General features: G+C 36.6%; 1 protein-coding gene across 2 annotated transcripts in view; it reads right to left on the bottom strand.

Annotated features, from left to right (window-relative positions):
- LOC150095363 (BAG family molecular chaperone regulator 2) overlaps positions 1-11067 on the bottom strand; it is a 66616-nt gene extending 55549 nt beyond the window's left edge. Inside the window, exons 1-2 of one of the 2 annotated variants that reach the window (XM_090410054.1) lie at positions 11000-11067; positions 9796-10117 (exon numbers count right to left, since the gene is read on the bottom strand). In XM_090410054.1, the coding sequence (XP_090266180.1) occupies positions 9796-10063 (268 nt within the window). In that variant the 5' untranslated portion in view covers positions 10064-10117; positions 11000-11067. Of the gene's footprint in view, positions 1-9795; positions 10118-10668; positions 10784-10999 lie in introns of those variants that run through there. The other variant, XM_090410053.1, reaches the window with a different exon arrangement.
- Between the last annotated feature and the right edge of the window lie 8968 nt (positions 11068-20035).

The raw sequence follows: 20035 nt of genomic DNA on the forward strand, positions 1-20035 counted from the left end.
GGAAGTTGTGGGATGAATGGGTTATTGCAGTTTATGTATAATAATGTCAGAAGTTCTTGGGTCAAAACATTGTGTTGGACATTAGTCAAAACAACTGGGATACTAGAATGAAAAATTTATGGAAGGAGAAAGAAACTGGTGGGCAGGTTTGTCATAAGTGTTTTGAGAGCAAATGCCAGAAGCATGAGGAAAGTAAGAATGATAGTGACCAGTTGAAAGACAAAATGTGTGAAAAATGTAATTGTAAATGGCAAGGTTGATGCAGATGTCTTGAGAGGGTACTGTTCAGCCAGAGTTTGGAAGTGCAGAAATTCTTAAATTTAATATTTAATGTGCTAAAGAACATAAAGTGTAAGGGAAGTTGTAGGACGAATGGGTTATTTCAGTTGAAAAAAGACAGTGCATTTATGTGGAATTCTCTGTAGAACAAAACATGACATTGAATGGTTAAGAAGTTTGAAATATGTGGTAGATGCAAGTAAGAGAAAGTGGGAGAACAGAGATCAAATTAGTACAGTGATTCATTGTTATGAAGAATGCTCGAAGAGAGTGACAAAATCTGTTTCCCTGGAGCCAAGATTAAAGATATTAGTAATGCTATCAGAATGCAGAGAGTGAAGATGTTATTTTGGCTGGTAAGACTGATCTAGCAGATGAAAGTATGATATGAGAGAAGATATAAAAGGGTTGCTAGTAGCTAGTATAAATAAAAAAAGAGCAATGAGAAAGTAAAAGTTGTGAGTCTATTACCATTTGCAATCCCAGAGGAGAGCTAGGATTGCAAATTAGTCAGTGTGCAGATTGTGCAGGAGAAATGCCATGGAGTTTATGGATGTATAGAACGAGTTTGACAAAAGAAAGGATTTATATAAGGTGAATAAATTTGGGATCAGGTGTCTTGAGAGGGTACTGTTCAGCCAGAGTTTGGAAGTGCAGAAATTCTAAAATTTAATGTGCTAAAGAACATAAGGTGTAAGGGAAGTTGTGGGACGAATGGGTTATTTCAGTTTATGTATAATAATATCAGAAGTATTTGGAATAAGGGTGAGGAGTTTTGGGCATTGGTTAGCTTAACTTAGTCAAAAGTTATAGGCATTAATGACACTTGGTTAACTGAAGATGATAGTCATAGGGATAGAATGCAAATGATATAGTATCTTCGGAGAGAAGAGAATGCAGGAAAGGGATTTTGCTAACGACAGCAGAACTGAAGCCAAAAGGAATTGAAGTACATAAGGACAAGGATGCATAGACCAGTTCATGTGAGGCTATCTGGTGTGAGAGTGAGGTCAACAGAATGAAATATGTATGAAAATATGGGAAATTTCAAATATGGGAGCATAGACCAGGAAAGTAATGTTGCAGAGAAAGAAGAAAATGAAATTTATGTGGATGCTAAGAGATAATTACTTGAGACGTGTAATGAAGGGGACAAGGTTCAAGAGTGCTAGATCTGGTCACAGCATCAAAGAACTAATAGTAACCAATCTAGCTCAGCTACCTCCGTCTGGAGAAAGCAACCAAGTAGTCTTGACCTGAGGGACTACCAAACATGCAGAATTTTCTGTTAAGAAGGGAGATATATAAGGTAAAACTAAAGTTTAAAAAAACTAATATTACTACAAGGGCATTGCACATGCTAGCTGACGGATGAAATATTTGTAGCATGACCAAGTATCAGCAGTCTGCGTTTGCCAGTTGTTGAGTTAACATGTTTTGTGAGTGAAGTTTGTGTTGTGACTGATGCAATGGAGGAAGAGAAGAAACAAAATCAATTTTTTTTTTGTTTGTTTGTTTCTTTTTGTATTAAGACCTTTTAAGAATTGCAGAAGATGAAGCTTTTCAGAACAAAACCATTACTGGTGACAAAAAATGTTATTTATTTCTAGTATTTCATATATAATCCTGAAACAAATTAACAAGGTACAGAGTTATACTATAAATTAAAGATACCAAGAAATTATATTCATGGTTTAATTAATCTTTTATCCAAGTATAAGCAAACAAAGTTTGCATGTGAAGTGGTTCAACAAGTTTATGGAAGTTTTTTTCACTTGGCTATGCTACTAATTATATATTGGGTTTTATCCTTTATCGAGGTGTAAGCAAACAAAGTTTGTACCTGAAGTACTTCCAGGACTGGGGCAACTTATGGTAAAGGTGGTATAAGTTCTCATCACTTGCCTTAGTATCTCCCATAATGCAAAGCACATCTCCTTGCAGAGATGTATAATGCTATGCATTAAGGGAAGGGCTACTACCCAAACCGGTTTCAATCTTTACTGAGGTGCTGTTTAAGTAAAGACCTCTCGAAAAATTAGGCAGCCCCCCAGACCACTCCCCTACAAGTGACTGAAGGACCGTCCAACTCAGCGGTGGTTCCACTCAGTGACAAGCTCACCCCACCACCAAGCAGAACCATAATCTCAGTGGTGGTCCTACTCAGAAACAGGCAAAAACCTACCCCCCAAGAAGAGCCTCTCACATTTCAGGGAAAGCAATCACTTCTGCACAAAAGCACATCAGTGGGAGCCAGACCCAGAGGTGGTAATGGAGAAGTCATATTTACCTATATGAGTTGCCAAAGGGTGTCACACCCTATTATTAAAATTCTCTGGATTAGAGATAAGTTAATGGAAGTTTTTTCACTTGGCTATGCTACTAATTATATATTGGGTTTTATCCTTTATTCAAGTGTAAGCAAACAAAGTTTGCGCCTGAAGTACTTTCAGGACTGGAGCAACTCGTGGTAAAGGTGGTATAAATTCTCATCACTTGCCTTGGTATCTCCCATAATGAAAAGCACATCTCCTTGCAGACATGTATAATGCTATGCATTAAGGGAAGGGCCACTACCCAGACCAGTTTCGACCTTTATTGAGGTGGGAGCCAGATCCAGAGGTGGTGATAATGGTCATATTTACCTATGCGAGTTGCCAACCCAATTATAATTAGTTGCATAGCCAAGTGAAAAAACTTCCATAAGCTTATTTCTAATCCAGAGAATTTTAATAATAGGATGTGACACGCTTTGGCAACTCGTATAGGTAAATATGACTTCTCCATTACTTCCACCTTAGTATTCACCACCTCTGGGTCTGGCTCCCACTGATGAGACCTCAATAAAGGTCGAAACTGGTCTGGGTAGTGGCCTTTCCCTTAATGCATAGCATTATATGTCTGCAAGGAGATGTGCTTTGCATTATGGGAGATACTAAGGCAAGTGATGAGAAATTATACCACCTTTACTACGAGTTGCCCCAGTCCTGAAAGTACTTCAGATGCAATATATAATTAGTAGTTCCACAAGTTTCCAGCCTAACTTTTAGAGGTGATAGAAAAAAACATCTGTGTCACTTTTCAACATAATCGCCTTTACTTCAACACACTTTTCACATCTTTGAATTAACAATTCTATGCCCTTGAAAAAAATAGTCTGTGCTTTTGTCTGCAAAATGGCCTAAAACTGCATATTTCACCTCATTGTCATCTACAAATTTTCTTCCCTGAAGGTCTTCCTTCGGTTTCAAGAAGAGGTAGTAGTCATTGGGTACTAGATCTGGGCTGTAGGGTGGAGGTTCAATCTCCTGGAAACCATGGTCCTTCACTGCAATCTTCACAACAATAGCCTTATGGGCTGCAGCACTGTCATGAAACAGCGAACACCATGACTCAGCATTTCTAGTTTCTTCTCCTTTATGGTGTCGTGAAGTATATGCAGGAGTGAAGCATAATATGCTGCATTCACAGTTGTATTCTTTTCCATGAAGTCAATTAAGAGAATTCCCCAGCAATCTCAAAAATTTTTTGCCATAATCTTCTTGGTGGTCTGAGTGACCTCGGCTTTTCTCGGTGGTGCTTTGCCCGGTTTGCACACTCAATGGATTCCCGATAACTCAGGTTTTTCATCCCTCAAAACAGGCAAACCGGTCTTGTGAATGTGCACGCACACGGCTACAGTCATAAAATATACTACAGCAAGGAAGGCAATGAGAAACCACCTTGCTTATAATCATCTCCTTGGTATGATAGCATATAGCTACCCCACTAGCTGTATGGCTGAGGGAATAAGACAGGCAAGGATAACGGTGATAATGTATCTTTAAGAGGTGGTAAGAAAAATGATAACTTCGGGGCTGTTATTTGAAGGTGATGTATAAATTATATCTGCAAAGGGTCTTTACTATTTGTTCACATGTTCCTTTAACAGCATATTGCAATCTGGAAGAGGGATGATAATTATCAAATATTTCTGTGTTGAGATCTTGCTGTATGAAGACAGACGGTCACAGGGAAGGAAGAAAATGAAATTTATACATCTGCTAAGAGATAATTATTTGAGACAGCATGTAATTGAGGTTCAAGAGTGCTAGATATGGTTACAGCATTAGAGAACTTACAGTAACCAATCTAGCTCTGCTGCTGTGATATTAAACCTTGAATCAGGACTGAGTGGACAGGGGCAACATGGTTTTGAGAAAGGTAGGTCTTGCCTTTGTAATCTGCTTACTTTTTTTTATAATAAAGTGACAATGGAGTTGAAAAAAGAAAATTATTACTCAATAATACTATTAGACTTTGCAAAGGCATTTGGCAGAATTACACATAGAACTGTTGCATTTATTGGAGCAAATGAGGATGAATGTGAATCTGGTTTGCATTAGAGGGTGGCTTATGGAGAAGTTGAGTACTGGAGAAGGCAGGTGTCTATTAGTGTACCACACGGCTCATTACTTGGTCCTCTTATTTAATTTGTACATCAACTATACAGGAAATGATTTGATGATATTCAGTAGGAAGAGCAATAGCAAATGATAGTGATTTAGAGAACCTGCAGAATGATTTACACAGGCTAGCAGCATGGGCAAAATTTTCCAGTTTAACATAGCCAAGTGTAAAGTGATGGGATTGGTTTGGCAAGATTTATGCCCAAAGCAACTCAGGCTATGAGACCAATGTATTAAGTATGCTAATTGCATTGTTTTCCTCTGACCAGTGTGCCTACTTTGCAGGATGAAAAACTAGTTTCTAGGAGGAAAAAACTTTGCAACCTCTGTATACTGCAAAAGAAAATCTTTGGTTGAAAAGCCCTGATAAAGGTTCTTTGCATCCAAAGGTGATGGGAAATAGACATCACAGACTATGTTGTAACAATATTGATGGAAATGAACTGCAAGAAACTGATGAGGAAATATGCCCTCTAAACTCCAACTCCACTGTGGCCGGTGGAGTTGAAGTTTAGAGGGCATATTACAAAAGGTAGCCAAAACAGCATTATCAGATTGCATGCTTGTTGAAAAATACACGAGCAAGGATAGAGAAGTTACTGTTCCCCTTTATAATGACTACCATGCACAAATCTGGTCACCTGGGTCCATGGGGAATGAAGAAATGGTGGAGAGGATCCAGAGGTGAGTGATAAAGAGTGTGACAGGTCTATGGAATCCTCTTATGAGAATAGACTAAAAGTTTCATGCATCAAAATTTCAGGCAAAAAAAAAAAAAAAAAACATGATAGAAGCATATAAGTTATTAAAGTGGTTTTATAGGATTGCCAAGGAATTGAAGACTTTTCAGTATACATGACAGGAAGGGAGAGAACAAGGGATCACCCATGGAAGTAAGAGTGTGGTTAGCAAGGATATTAGAACTAGATTTTTTGCTTGGAGGGTGCTGAATGGGTTGCCCATTGTGAGTGCTTGAGTTTAACGAGAGGTATAGTATGAATAGCCAGTGTGAATAATGAATCGCCCATGATGAGTTTTCTGATTCCATTGGGGATACCGGAATCAGAAAGTAGGTATAGAATACTCCATTTGTCTAATCTGGATCATAATGGATGTGCTGCTGAAAATAAGGCAATTGCAGATACTCTGGTAGAATCCAGCCAGCATCTTTCTCATATTGCAAGAACAACAAGAAACAGCAGCTTAACATTTCTGCAAATGGGCTACAGCCATACAATTATCCATTCGTTAATAAGGAACCAAAATGAGCACTTTTGCTTTCTCATGCTAATGTAGAAAAGCCAAATGACATCAGTGAGATAATAAAACATCCTCCACCATCTTCTATGATTCTCTTTCTCTTAGTTTATAACAGAATATTTACTAAGGAGGAGGTTTAAGATTCATGTAATAAGACAACTGTCACTGCCATCCCAAAACCAGATAAAGATTTAACACAAGCAAAGAATTACCAACTGATCCCTCTGACCAGCTGGCTTTATAAGACAGTCGAGAAAATGGTAAAGACCAAATTTCTCTAGTATTCAGAACGCAACAACCTGCTCTAACACTGATATGGCTTTCATATACACAACAATGGACCATTTGGTCAGTTTAGAAACATTCTCCTTTCAGGAATATCTATTGTATATATCTGGTTTCAGTTTTACCAAGGAAAAGTTTATGACATATTAAAAGACCCTAATAATCTGTCTTAGGAGAAATCTTCCTGTTTATTTAAAACTTTCTCGCTATCTGTGTTCTAAGTCTGAGTGGGAAGCATATTATCTTAGCCACATCACCCAAAAGAGGGTTTCCCCAAGGCTATCTTAAGCTTGACACCTTTTGCCTGACCAAAGTAAATTCAATCACAGAACACCTTCTTTCCACTGGCCTGGTTGAATGAGTGGCCAACAGGTCATAGGTTCAAATCCCACTGCGGGCATGGTTGTTTGCGATTGCTTTACCTTATGTACTGCTATAACCTTTGATATGGCACAATATGCCCTTTGCTGTTCTTGTGCCATGAAAACCATAAATCATCATCACCATCCTCCTCCTTCCTTCCTTTCATAGTAGGCAACATTCTATATGGTGATACTGATGTCATGATTTACTATAATGTGAGGATAAATGAAAGGAAACAAGCAATCAATTATATCTGTTCATGGGCTCTTAGTAGTGGGTTCAGGTTTTCAGCAGAAAAATGTACATTTCTGCCAAAAATGCACTCTTTGCCCAGACCCAGAGTTACAGATTGGACAAGCCATTATCCCAATAGCAACAGAAGCATATGACCAATTTTTGATTTTTTTGACAAAGTTTACATTCCTTGACTAAAAGAAAATTATAAAAGTGCACTGAGTACCTTTTGAACTATCCTCCATAAAATTGGGTACACACTTTTTTTTTTTTTTTTTCATCATCATGCACTTGCTTGAAAAATGCTCGATTATGGGGCCCAAGTCTGTGGTTCTGAAAGGGAGAGAATGCTACAATGGTTAAATCCTGTCCATCAAGGTATACAAATAATTACTGATGTTTCACACATCCCCATTCAAAGTCTTTATGCCTAATCAAATAAACCTGCTCTGGCAAAGGAAACAGTTGTCCATTAACTATACCCTAAAAATAAAATTTCTTCCTAAGCATCCTATAAATCTAGTATTTTTTCTCTATATTGGGAAATTCAATATTACTTCAAATTGTCATTTATCCATTTGCTATGCATCTGAAAGATTATGCGATCTATTAGCATGAATATTCACAACATTACCTTTACTGAAGGTAATAGTATTCCCCTATGACAGGTTTGCATTCCATCATGCACAATATACTGTGTCATCTAGGAAGTCTTATACTCCATCTACCTTCAACTTTTTAATGCATACAGAAGAGCACATTACTGTGCATTAAACAGGAGTAATAGACATCAAGCATTTCATCCTATTTAACACTATTTGAGTGCCAAAGAACACAACAGTAACTTGATGAAGGATGTCGTGCAGAAAGAGAGACTTGGATGATGTTATGGTTTGAATTATTAAAAGAAGATCTAACATCTAGTGTGCATTTATCACAAGAACTGGTTAAAACAAATAAAAAAGGTGATGGATGTAGTGGAGAGGTTTACTGGGTATCTTGGTGGCCAGGTATCCAAGATACCCAGTAAACAATTTTGAAAGATTATTACTGACAGCAAAAATCTTAGCATCTCCGAATACTTAATCAGTGGTGATAGAGAAGAGAAGCCATTTTGAGTTTAACCACTTTGTTCCCAAAGAAAGAGGACCCCAGGCATGTAACATGAGGATGGTGGTAATAATAAGGCTTTAGAACATTTTTAAATTGATGTTCATATTTAAAGATCCTCTGGTGAAGTACTTTTTAGCAATAATCATGCTGGGTCAATCTGGACTTATGAAATTTAATCAACTAAATACAATTCTTTGTTCAGAAACTCACTTCGCAACTGAACAGCCTGTTTGGCCAAAGAAGGCCAACTCATCACTTCTACATAGCGTAAGAATTTATGCTATGTAGAAGGTACTTTATCTAGAAAAAGTGGTGAGAAAAGGTTTGTTTACCAGTCGAGATTTCCTTTTGGAGAAATAATTCGAAAGAACATATACTGGGAGCACCCTTGTTGGCCAAATGAATAGCTCTTCAACTCCTCAACTAATAGGTCGTGATTTGAATCCTACTTATAACATTGTTACTTGTAAATGTCTTTGGGTAAGAGAATTTAAATCACTTAGGTTGAGTACCATAAAAAAATGAGACCCCCACTACCCTGCTTATTAGAAGCCTGAAGTAAGTTCCATGTTTTGCCTCTAGAGCAAGATTTCCAAATTATGTAACCCTCAATGCTAATGTAAAATAGGTTTACAACCTTTTCTGAATGGAATTCACAAAAAATGAAATGAAAATGTTTAAATTTTTCAATTAAAAAAAAATAATTAAAAACATACTTCTGGCTATATCTCAGAAGCAATTCTCCTATCCTTAATAGGTGTAATACTACTGCTGAATACCATTGCTCTATTGCTAATCATTATTACATAAATTCATATTTCAAAAATAAAATTAAAGTGCTGCTATCAGAAAATGATCGACTTATGAGCTAAAAACAAAACAAAACTGAGGATACTAAATATTAATAAAACACTTTATATATTTAAAACCTGTCAACTTCCAAATTTAATTATGTAGATGTCATTATTGGGGGGGTTATATATCCAAATTTGGGGGAAGCAAAAAATATAGCCCAAATTTTATTTCTTTCCCTTGGGTGGCCTTGTCAACTAATGGTAATTCATTTCAGATGAAATGCTTCTATTTTTAAAATAGCTACTGTTTCAGTTTTTTTTTTTAATTAATTGCGTATTTATCCGAATGTTTGTAAAATTAAGCCACTATTAGTTTATTAACTTGCATGCTAATCAAGTCACTGTCCTGCAGTTCAAAATTACATGGTGTACACGATTCAAAATTTTTCTTTGAAAAAACCAGGAGCTTCTCACATGCTTATGGGGTCTGAACCGAAGCTTCTTCACCTCTTTTCCATCAGCAGCAATTGTTCATTCCCTATATTTCTAATTAGTTAATCATTGTGAATAATCTTTGAATAGTGCACAAATAATTATAAGAATAATAATGAAAGGGCAACTACAATTGTGACATTTTTGTTACTAAGGAAAAGCTTTCCTTGCAGTATGCTTTAACAGTACATGCAAAAATCGAATTACAGTGTGTGATAAATTAAAAAACAAAAAAGTGAGTTGCCCCAACTTAATATACAAAATTAAATGATGTTTTACACTAAACATTGGATGATCAAAGTTTCATCTTAACCATTTTGCTTCTTGGGCAAAAATGAACAAATCAAAATAATCCAAAACCAGCATTAAAATCCACCTCCCCCCCATTTCAAACATACTAAGAAGAAAAACACTATACTAATTAGTAGTGAAACATTCTTGGTTAAGTACCTGCGGTATGCGGCTTTCATGTTATTTTTACAAAATGTGCTATGCCCACGGCTATACAAGTTTTAATATACGCTTACCTTCGCTAACTAGCCGTAAGTCCTTATTTGTCTGGATTGTATTGATCATTGATAGCAAAGAATCTCTTTCTTGCTCCATTGCACTGGCATGTTCTCTCAACATTTCCACTCGCTTCTCAATATGATCTAACATTTCAATAAGTCTGTTTGTAACATGAGGAACTGAATCGGCACGATGAAAAAGTCTGTCTGAATTATCCGACGGTGACACATTAGACGAACGGAAAGAAGTACGATTATAATCCATGTGACGATCGTCCGTTGCCATGTTGTTACCGCTTCGTTCTGGTGAGCCTACTCGTCGAACAGATTCATGGGATATCTGAAAAACAGAAGAGCATCTTTACCAAATGTAACTGGCCCATGACTACACAGTGATGAATGATAGCGTTATGATACTTCATGAAATTTGGATCAATCAGAATGATACAAATGCACCAACGAAATATACATTCTTAATCATTGCATTATGATACTGCATGGAATATGAACCAATCAGAAACGATAAGGAGTCGTATCAAAGAGATACTCATACATGATGCACTCATAAAATTTTATGCTAACATTTTAGATAAAAACTTACTTTGTTAAAAGTTAAGTGTTTATCACAACTTTTACTTTTTATATAATACATGATTTGGAAATATCTAAATATATTGTCATGGTCATGTCATGATATCCGTTGATATCAATTTTTTCCCCTATCAAGGACCATGTATTTTGAAAATTAGAAGTTTTGGGAGTTCCCCTCGCCCCCTCGAATGCTGCATTTTAAAAGTATTCTCTATTGAATATTTGCTTATACCAATAAGTACCTAGAGATAACGTTTTTAAAATAAAAGTAGTGTATGTTGGTGCATAAGCTTACATTACCTTAGTGAAAACCCTTCTGATAGTACGTGTGTGAGACGAATTATCGTTCCCAGAAGCTGCCATCTTCGTAGGAATGTATTCCTATGCGTTCGGTGACACATGTGAGACTGCCGTACTGGCGGCCTTCAGGCAGACCGCACAGCTAAATTTAGATGTTACTGAAATCCTCTAAGGGATCTGGAAACCTCTGTGAGCTAGTGACTTGTTATTCTTATTAACCAACAGAAATTCGGTAAGGAGCTGAAAAGGATGTGCTAATAATGTAGTACATTCAAGTAGTTACAGAATGCTACTAGAAGGGAGAGAGACTGAGTAAAAAGAAAAATCTCACCTGCTAATGCAAGACCATATGCACGTGTACATCTTCTGAAAGAGCAACAACGATTCAATGAACCAGCTATCCCCTTTCCCTACCTCTCAAAATAGGTAGCGCCGAGAAGGAATGTTTATAAGTCGGAACAACTGACAGCTGGTGCGGTAGGTTAAGAACGTTAGTGGGTGTAACTTGCTTCAAACTTATGGTAAAGGAACATCGAAAATTGAATACAAATATTCATAAGTATGTAAGATTTAAAATGAAACAATGATAATAACGGTACGTCAGCTGGAAATATTTCTTCATTGATACAACTGACTCGCTATTCTGTAATTAAATTCATTCAAAGAAGGAATTTAATTAAAAATGAAATCCTTTTTGTATTAAATAGGGTACTATAATATAGGATACTATAAGGAAGTTATTGTTTCACTTTATAAGGCATTAATAAGGCCGCATTTGGACTATTGCGCAGAGATCTGGTCACCTGGATTTCTTAGTGATGAAGAAATGGTGGAAAGGATTCAGAAGCGAGTTATAAAGATTGTTGCAGGTCTGTGGGATGTTCCCTACGAGGATAGATTGAAGATCTGTGGGCTCCAAAAACTAGCTGATAGATGTAGGAGAGGAGATATGATAGAGGCATATAAATTATTAAAGGGATTTTACAGGATTGATACTGATGACATTTTTAAAACCAGTGCAGGAAGGGAGAGAACGAGGGGCCATCCCTGGAGATTATGTAAGAGTGTGGTTAACAAGGGTGTTAGGACTAGATTTTTTACTTGGAGGGTTATGAAGGGGTGGAACGTGTTGGCAGAGGTGGTTGTGAATGCTTCGTCTGTGAATGAATTTAAGAAGAAGTATGATAGGTATTATGTAAATAATGGTTAGTGTGTCAATGTGGGATCTCCCGCGATGAGTCTTTTGACTCCATGGAGACACCGTTCTAATAATAATAATAATAATGGAACATTGGAAAGTTGGGAGGAAGAGCGTTTTCAATGTTATGCGTTTGAGGCTTGCATTCATCTTCTTTATGATTCTAGTACCTTATTTTTATGTCGATTACCACCTACCACAATCAGTAGACAAAGTGATTACATAAACGAGAAACTTTTCGATGGAGATATAAAGATGAATTTTAATGCCACCTCGAAGCCTTCATGAAGTAAGGCAATGAAAGTATAAAAAAAAAATACGTGGTAATGAAAGTTGCCATGTTTTTATTTAATAGAAATATAAAAGTTCATGTTTGGATTAAATCTCCTTAAAAGTCGAGTATTATAAAATTCTGTCATGTTAATCATTGTTCTCCCTCATCTTTTCTTCCAGAAAGTTTACTCACTCTCGCTTAAAGATATTCAGGATATTAATATTATGTTTTTAAATTTATTTACTCAATTATTACATTATATGGGACGAAACAACCAAAATGTGCCCACTGACTAATAAAACAATTAATAGAAGCCTCAAGATATTAGAATAACAGGTCGTGGCCAATATGGAACTTTAGGGTAGCAGATACTATTTTTCGGGACGCTTTTCTCATTTCCAAATATAAGATATTTAAGCATAGTATTTCAGTAAAAGCCTTATTTCAATTTTTATAAATATATTTGTATTCGCATTGTCATTATGCGACTTCGGATTTCTGTTTACTTCTGAAAACATGGTACAGAAACCATTTGACAGTAAAGATTAGACGAACAGTCAGAATATCATCAAAAAAATTAACAAGACAAAATTAAACATTTTATATTACTATCATTGCGTGACACCTCCATGGACTCATTGCGGCTGGCCACTCCACTGCACACAAATTTTCGTTAACTTTTTTTACTTCTTTTCTGAATATTATTATTATTATTATTATTATTATTATTATTACGGGCAACTCCAGGGAGTCATTAGACTCATCGAGGGAGGCCCCAAATCATTTTCATCACAACTATTCGACATTCATACAGTATCTATCATACCTCGCCTTAAACTCATTCACTGTCACAGCATCCACCACAGACTCAGGGAGCGCATTCCACTCATTCACTACTCTAAAAGTAAAGAACCCAGCTCTAACACTTTTACTAACCACACTTTTGCCCAGTTTCCATGGATGTCCCCTAGTCCTCCCACAACCAGCCCTGTTCTCAAAAATATCTTCTGAATTAATTTTATAGAAACCCTTCAGTAATTTGAATGTCTCAATCATATCTCCCCTCCTCCGCCTATCAACCAATTTTTGCAACCCACAAATCCTCAACCTGTTCTCATACGGTTCATTCCACAGACCTGCTATCATCTTGGTCACTCGCCTCTGGATCCTCTCCACCTCCTCCCCATCAAGAAGAAACCTAGGTGACCAAATCTGAGCACAGTAGTCGAGATGAGGTCTTATCAAGGCTCGATACAGAGGAACAATAACCTGCTTGTCTCTGCTTGTCAACGTATTCTTCAGCAACCAAGTGATTTGATGAGCTGATTTGGCCAATTCACATATTAAGCACATGTTGCTCGTTTTTCAGTCATATGATGTAGTGAAAAAGTGAACGAAGAAATATTTTAAAAAAAGGAAAGTTCTAGCCACTCAGTTAAATTGCGATAATCAAGGCTGGCGCTAGACATTTTCTTACATGAGGTGATAATTCACCTCAGGGAGATCCTTACCATGGAGCAGTCACCTCTGACTAACCCGGTATCCCAAGTCATGCTACTTATCAACGATGGCCCCACAAGAACGAGAAGAAATAGGGAGATATACCAAATACTGTTCAGATATTTGATTTCACGTTTCAAGGTGACTGTCACACGATGTGACTATCATAAAAATAAACACTTGAGACAAAACTTAATGCATTCAGAAACAACTCCCCACTCAGTATGAAAGAGGCTATCTATAAATGATATCTTTTTTTTTTTGTTTTCGATTTTCGAACCTTCTATCAAAGAGCTTCAAAATTTTCCCCCTTCTCCCAGTCAATCAAAACTGAAATAACAATATTATTATTACATCCTGCACACCAACAACGCATGGGCTAAGGAAAACCGGAAAACCAAATGGTATTTTCTTCAAGTCAGTTTGTCTCCAGTAAATAGGATGTCTGTCTCACAGTGGGTGACAATCATCTAACACAGTGGGATAGATGATTTACTGTTCAATAAATTTAAAGCTTAGTTCCAAATAAGATATCTGGAGCACATTTTAAATCGAGAAAAACATTTTCAAAAAAGCTTCGTTTTCTCCTCCGCAAGAACACTACCTCACACAGTTCAACGATTCTACCAAATTTAAATTTCGTTGTTTCTTACAACACTACAGAGCCATTCCGTTCCTTTTAATTCAGTTAAGCCGATTTCTTAAAATTCAGCCTAACTGGACTAAAATAAAACGGATGGAGCGCTTCCCCTCAAGACACCTGTGTAGGTCACAAAAAACAATAAGCAGCTATTTCCTGCTCGTTGCTTTTTGATTCTCTCCTGACAGTTTCTGCCTACTGGACCAAAATGGAAGGGAGCTGTAAAGAAGACAATAGAAAAGTAAATGCTGCAGAAGACACCACTACAGATTCCGTCGTTCACCAATTTCGATCAGTTATTTGTTGAATGTTTCACATCATCTAAAAAGCGAGTGACATCATAAGAAGTATCCCACATGTTTAAAAAAAAAAAAAAAAAGCCGATTTGCTAAGTAGAAGGTTGGCTGCAAATTAAAAGTGACTACTGTTTGACAAGGTTTTGTTCACTTGATGTGAATGTGAAGCCAGCTCTGAAATCCGATCATAGTACCATAACAGCAACAAAATACCCATCAGTAATTAAGAAAAATGTCGACAACATTCTGTTCTTTTTTACGTTTATGTATAGATTGACAATGTACAATGTAAACTTTAAGCCAGCTTAGGCGAAATAGGGTGGTTAATCCTTATTCTCCTAGTCTCCCATGTCTGTAATGTTTTCTTCTGTCCTGTTTGCGGAATGAAAAACTCTGCCACCTCCATATGAGACCGGCTAACTCACTTTCAGATAAAAAGCCCTGGTAAAGGTTCTTCGCATCTTAGCAAAATTCGAACCCAAGTCTTTTCAACCAAAGGGTATCGTCGAAACCGATTGAGCTACGGAGGTTCGTGTCAGCTCCATAGACACTTCTAAATTGCCATTTTTCATCTGCTTCCTCAGCACTTTTGCTCAACTCTTATATATGATATATATATATGATTAATACATAAAATAATACAATGCTTTGAATTACATAATATTACAATCAAAAGAAATCAGTTGTAAAGTTTTAATTTATGAATTTAGAATATATTAAATTAACAATATTAACTAGTCGGATTCTTAATTCGTCTTTTAAATTAGGTTTTCAAAAATGTTTTTCTCCCCTCATTTCGATTCTCAGAGCTGAGGTTCATACACTGCTTATGGTCTTTTCAAAGGAAAATTGGAGAACAAACAGAATTTCGAGGGGAGGGGGAAGAGATTTCAAACGGTAAATACAGACATTATGCAAATTAAAATTACTAATTTTCCTGAAACCTTCTTTTAACACTTTCATTGCCAAGCTGAAAATTGGAATTTCGTGTGGTGGCCATTTTTTTTATTTAGTTAGCGACGTCCACGCGATAACGCGTGATCGGTCGTTTGGTGAGAACTCGCATCACGTGATATCGCTTGCTTGGCAATGAATATGTTAAAAAATAAGTAAATTATTTAGACTGCAGACACTAGCAAACAAAAGAAAGAGGAGGTGATATGATTGATGCTTACAAACTTCTGAAAGGGTCATACAGGATTTCAGTTGATGGAATTTTTCAATTGATGGAGGGTGGGGGAAAGAACAGGAGGGCATCCTTGGAAGCTGAGAATGAAGGCCGCTAAAAAGGAGGTAAGCGCTACATTTTTCTCTCAGAGAGTAGTGCGTGATTGGAATGGATTGTCATTGGATGTTGTGAGTGCAAGCAGTGTGAATGAATTCAAGAATAAGTATGATAGCTGGTGTGTGTAGTATGTGGCTTCCCTCGACGAGTCTCTGACTCCCTGGAGGTTTCCCTTAATAATAATAATAAAATCATGGGAGGTGGAGATTTACACCAAACAAGTTTCTAAGTTTTAGCGGAAATAATCTCAGGTGGTATGGTCACTTAAACAAAATGAGAGAAGAAGAATGAGCGAAACAAGTGTTCTCTGCCAGGTTGGCAGTAAAAAGACTAAGATATACTGTAGGTGAATTGATACGGTAAAAAGTGCCTTAGAATATATAAATGTAAGATCTGACAATGTTGGAGTCTTGACAGGTAACAGATTGATTTCGAGGAAAACTGTAGATAGGAAGTCAGTAATGATGTAAATTTTTCATTTAGCACTATCATATCCTGTACACCCCTTGAGGATCCAGGGTCCATGTGAGGAGTTTGATGTCTGTACTGACACAAATTAACAACCTATAAATTATTCCGCCGTTGGTAGGAATAATTTTCTAGTCATTTTTGGTGGAAAGTTGATATCATTTTGCTCTACTCGTACTCCTTTAAAGAATAGTAAAATTCTAGTAATTTTATTTTTGTTAATATTATTGTACCAGCACCTCCATGGAGTCCGAAGACCCATCACGGGAGACCCACACTATCCACACAATCTATCATACCTCTCCCTGAATCCATTATCTGACAAAGTTCTAGCAACTGACTGGCAATCCATTCTATTCAGTTACAACTCTCCAAGTGAAAAATCTAGTCCTCACGCCCCTACTGACCACACTTTTATTCAACTTTCAGAGATGACTTCTTGTTCTGTCCCCCCCCCCTAGCTAAGTGCTGAAACATTTCGCCTGCATCAATCCTATAAAACCCTTTAAGTAAATTATGTTTTTATTATATCCCCTCTTTTTCGCCTATCAACCGACTTCTGCAGTCCACACACCTTCAATCTATCCTCATGGGAAACGTCCAAAGACCACACACCATTGTGATTGCTCGCCCCTGAATCCTCTCCACCACTTTATCCGTAAGACCTGAGTACTGTAATCCACATGTGGACGCATCAAGGCCTTATAAAAAAGTGATAACAACTTTCTTATCCTGTCAGTGTGTTTTTCAATAGCCAAATAATCTTATGTACTACCTTAGTAATCTTTGCAATATATCATCTAAATTTCAACTCTCTGTCTGTCACCACCACTAAATCTCTGGTTTCATCTATTTCCTGGAGTACAGTTCCATCAATATGATATACGGTTTGTAATCTGTTTATCCAAAAATGCATAACTTTACATTTCTACACATTAAACTGATATCCATTAAATTTCGTCCATACTGACAGCCTATTTTAATCATCCTGCAAGCTCTCCACATCGCCTTGATTCACGTCATCAGCAAACAACTGAATATTTCCTTTCAGGTTATTTATTTCCTACATCCCTTATGTAAAAAATAAGCAGTAATAGTCCAGCACTGAACCTTATGGCACACTACTGGTCACCAAGCTTTCATCTGGATTCTGCTCCTCCGTATACCACTTTTTGATATCTGTCCAGCATCTAAGAATCCACATAACCAGTGTCATATCCATCCCCATTTGTTCTAATTCGCGTAACAGAGTTCCATGTGGTATTCAGTTAAATATTTTTGAAAAATACAGCAGAATCATTGTGTATCCATTTCCCTTATCCAAGTCAGCTGTCACTCCATTATAAAAAAGTTAGTAACCTTCACAAAGCCATGTTGACCCTCATACAGTATCATATTTTTATCTACCCATTATTGAATTCTCTTTTTGATCAATTTTTCCAGTACTTTTACCAAAACTTCTGAAATACTGATTGGTCTATAATGTGTCTACCGAAGAAGGCTACGTCGGAATTTCGAGCTCCATTGCTTCTAACAGATGTTCCATTGGATTCAGGTCGGAGCTTTATGCTGAGTACCAGGGGCGAATGATGGTCTTGAAATTCACGTTTGCTCTTGTTATCATTCAGTGAATGAGAGGTGTGATTGAAGTCTGATTAGCGGAATAATGAATTACTGACCATTCAAAACTATGTACAGGTAACCCTCGTATAACGCGGATGTTAGGTTCCTCAGAAATGCCGCGTTATATAAATAGCGTTATGCAAGTCTCAGATCACATAGAAAAAGTCGGGTTATGTTCCGAAATCGTTTTTTTTTTAATTATATAAACAACAATGACATATCCAACAAAAAAAATATTTTTATTTAATTCAGGTAATTCATGTAAGTTAAGAAACATAAACTATGAAACAAATACATAGTATAAAAATTACAAATTGTACTTAAACTTTATTGCACATAATGCATAAATGTTTTAAGCAAAATAAAATAGTGCATATTTTAATCTTTCATAGCACGAGGATTTGAGGATTGGTTAATAAACACTGGTTTTGTCATGTAATCACCTGATTCATTACTACAAAACAGTAGAGTAATTCTATCTATGGAAACTTTGAATCCAGGAGCTGATCCTTCATTTTTCGAAATATATGTGCATTTTTGCACTCTTTTCTAATATAACCCGAATTCATCCCCATTGAACACCTGGTCTGCACTATATGTGTTTATAAACTTTGAGAGTTTTTTTTTTTTTTTTTTTGTTTAATAAGATTTCCATCCATAGGAATTTTCTTTTGAGGTGCAATCTTCTATCGAAATCGTTAGAGATTTCTCCATTAGAATATCGCGTACATGAGCAACGCGCTTTGCACTTATCGTTGACCCAGCAATAAACACTTTCTAGGATTTTATGTTCATTTTGGTTGATTGTTCGAGTTGCTGATTCATTTAAATTCAAAGTCCCTGCAAAAACTCCTGGTTTTTCTCCTTTTTCGATCGATCCAAGATTTTGAATATTTTTCTTCGAGAGAAATTAATTTTGTTTTCAATGTTCGTTTTTTCCCTTTCGTTGCAGTTTGTGGCCATTACTATAAAAACAATTTTTTACACACAAAAGCAAGCATTACATATTCTATGTAACTCACCAGAAAATAAAGTCCTCAGCTTGAGATGAACACACTTATGATTTTTAATGCATTTTCCTGCAGAAACGAGGACAATTTTCAACAATAAACGTTTTATACAGTAAACAATTGAGGTACATGCGTGCTAAAGGGTATTTCCCCTAATATAAATTCGCTACTTAGAATTACAGGCGGGATATAGGCAGACACAAATTTAACGAAGATAAAATTTGATTTTTAAGTCGCGCGGTGAAAAACATATGAAAAGATAAAGGGTTACTACAATTTGTAGACCGTGTTTTTATCGGAACCGTGTTGTATAAGTACCGCATTCAACAACGGTTAGTACAATTTTACACCGCGTTGTAGAAGTACCGCGTTATACGAGGGTTACCTGTATTTCGAAATTTATGTACATTTACTCATACAAATACAACATTTATTTTACAAATGATATTCTATCTTTTTCAATTTAGCTACTTGAATACAAATTCTACCCTACAGTTCTTCTTTATGAACTGGTCAATAACATCGTCATAAAAAGTTGATTGTAACTTAATTTTCCGAAGCAACACGCACACTTGTAAAGGCTGGCTGAAGCTTACTGGCTAGAGCTATTTTGACTGCGTATGGCCCGTGTTTAAGCAACAGGGTGACATGACGTGGAGGGAGCGGAAATGGCTATGCGCACGCATGAAATCACAGTGCTGAAGCGAGTACCTGGATGCTCCCACAACCGAGCAAGCCAAGGTAGCTTGACTAGCGTCGGCCTTCGATACACAACGCAAAGCTCAATTATTGCCGCACAAACTTAAAACGTCTTATATCTACAAAAATAATGTCCATGCTTATAAATGCATGCATTTATTAACAAATAAATATTACTTCTTTCTCAATTAATGAGCTTGCGCAGCAAGCATGGAGAATTCGCCACTGCTGACTACTACGATGTTTTCTTCAAACTGTATTTATAATCATTACTTGTGACATACGAGCAACTGGTTACAATAATAACAAAAAATGCACGATATGTATAATAGGGCACAAAATGTGCATATTGCTTGGTTGCATCCATTTCCGTA

This window comes from Typopeltis vanoorti, chromosome 20, assembly GCF_054136105.1.
Source record: "Typopeltis vanoorti isolate ZY-2024b chromosome 20, IOZ_Tvanoo_1.0, whole genome shotgun sequence".
Classification (NCBI taxonomy): Eukaryota; Metazoa; Arthropoda; class Arachnida; order Uropygi; family Thelyphonidae; genus Typopeltis; species Typopeltis vanoorti.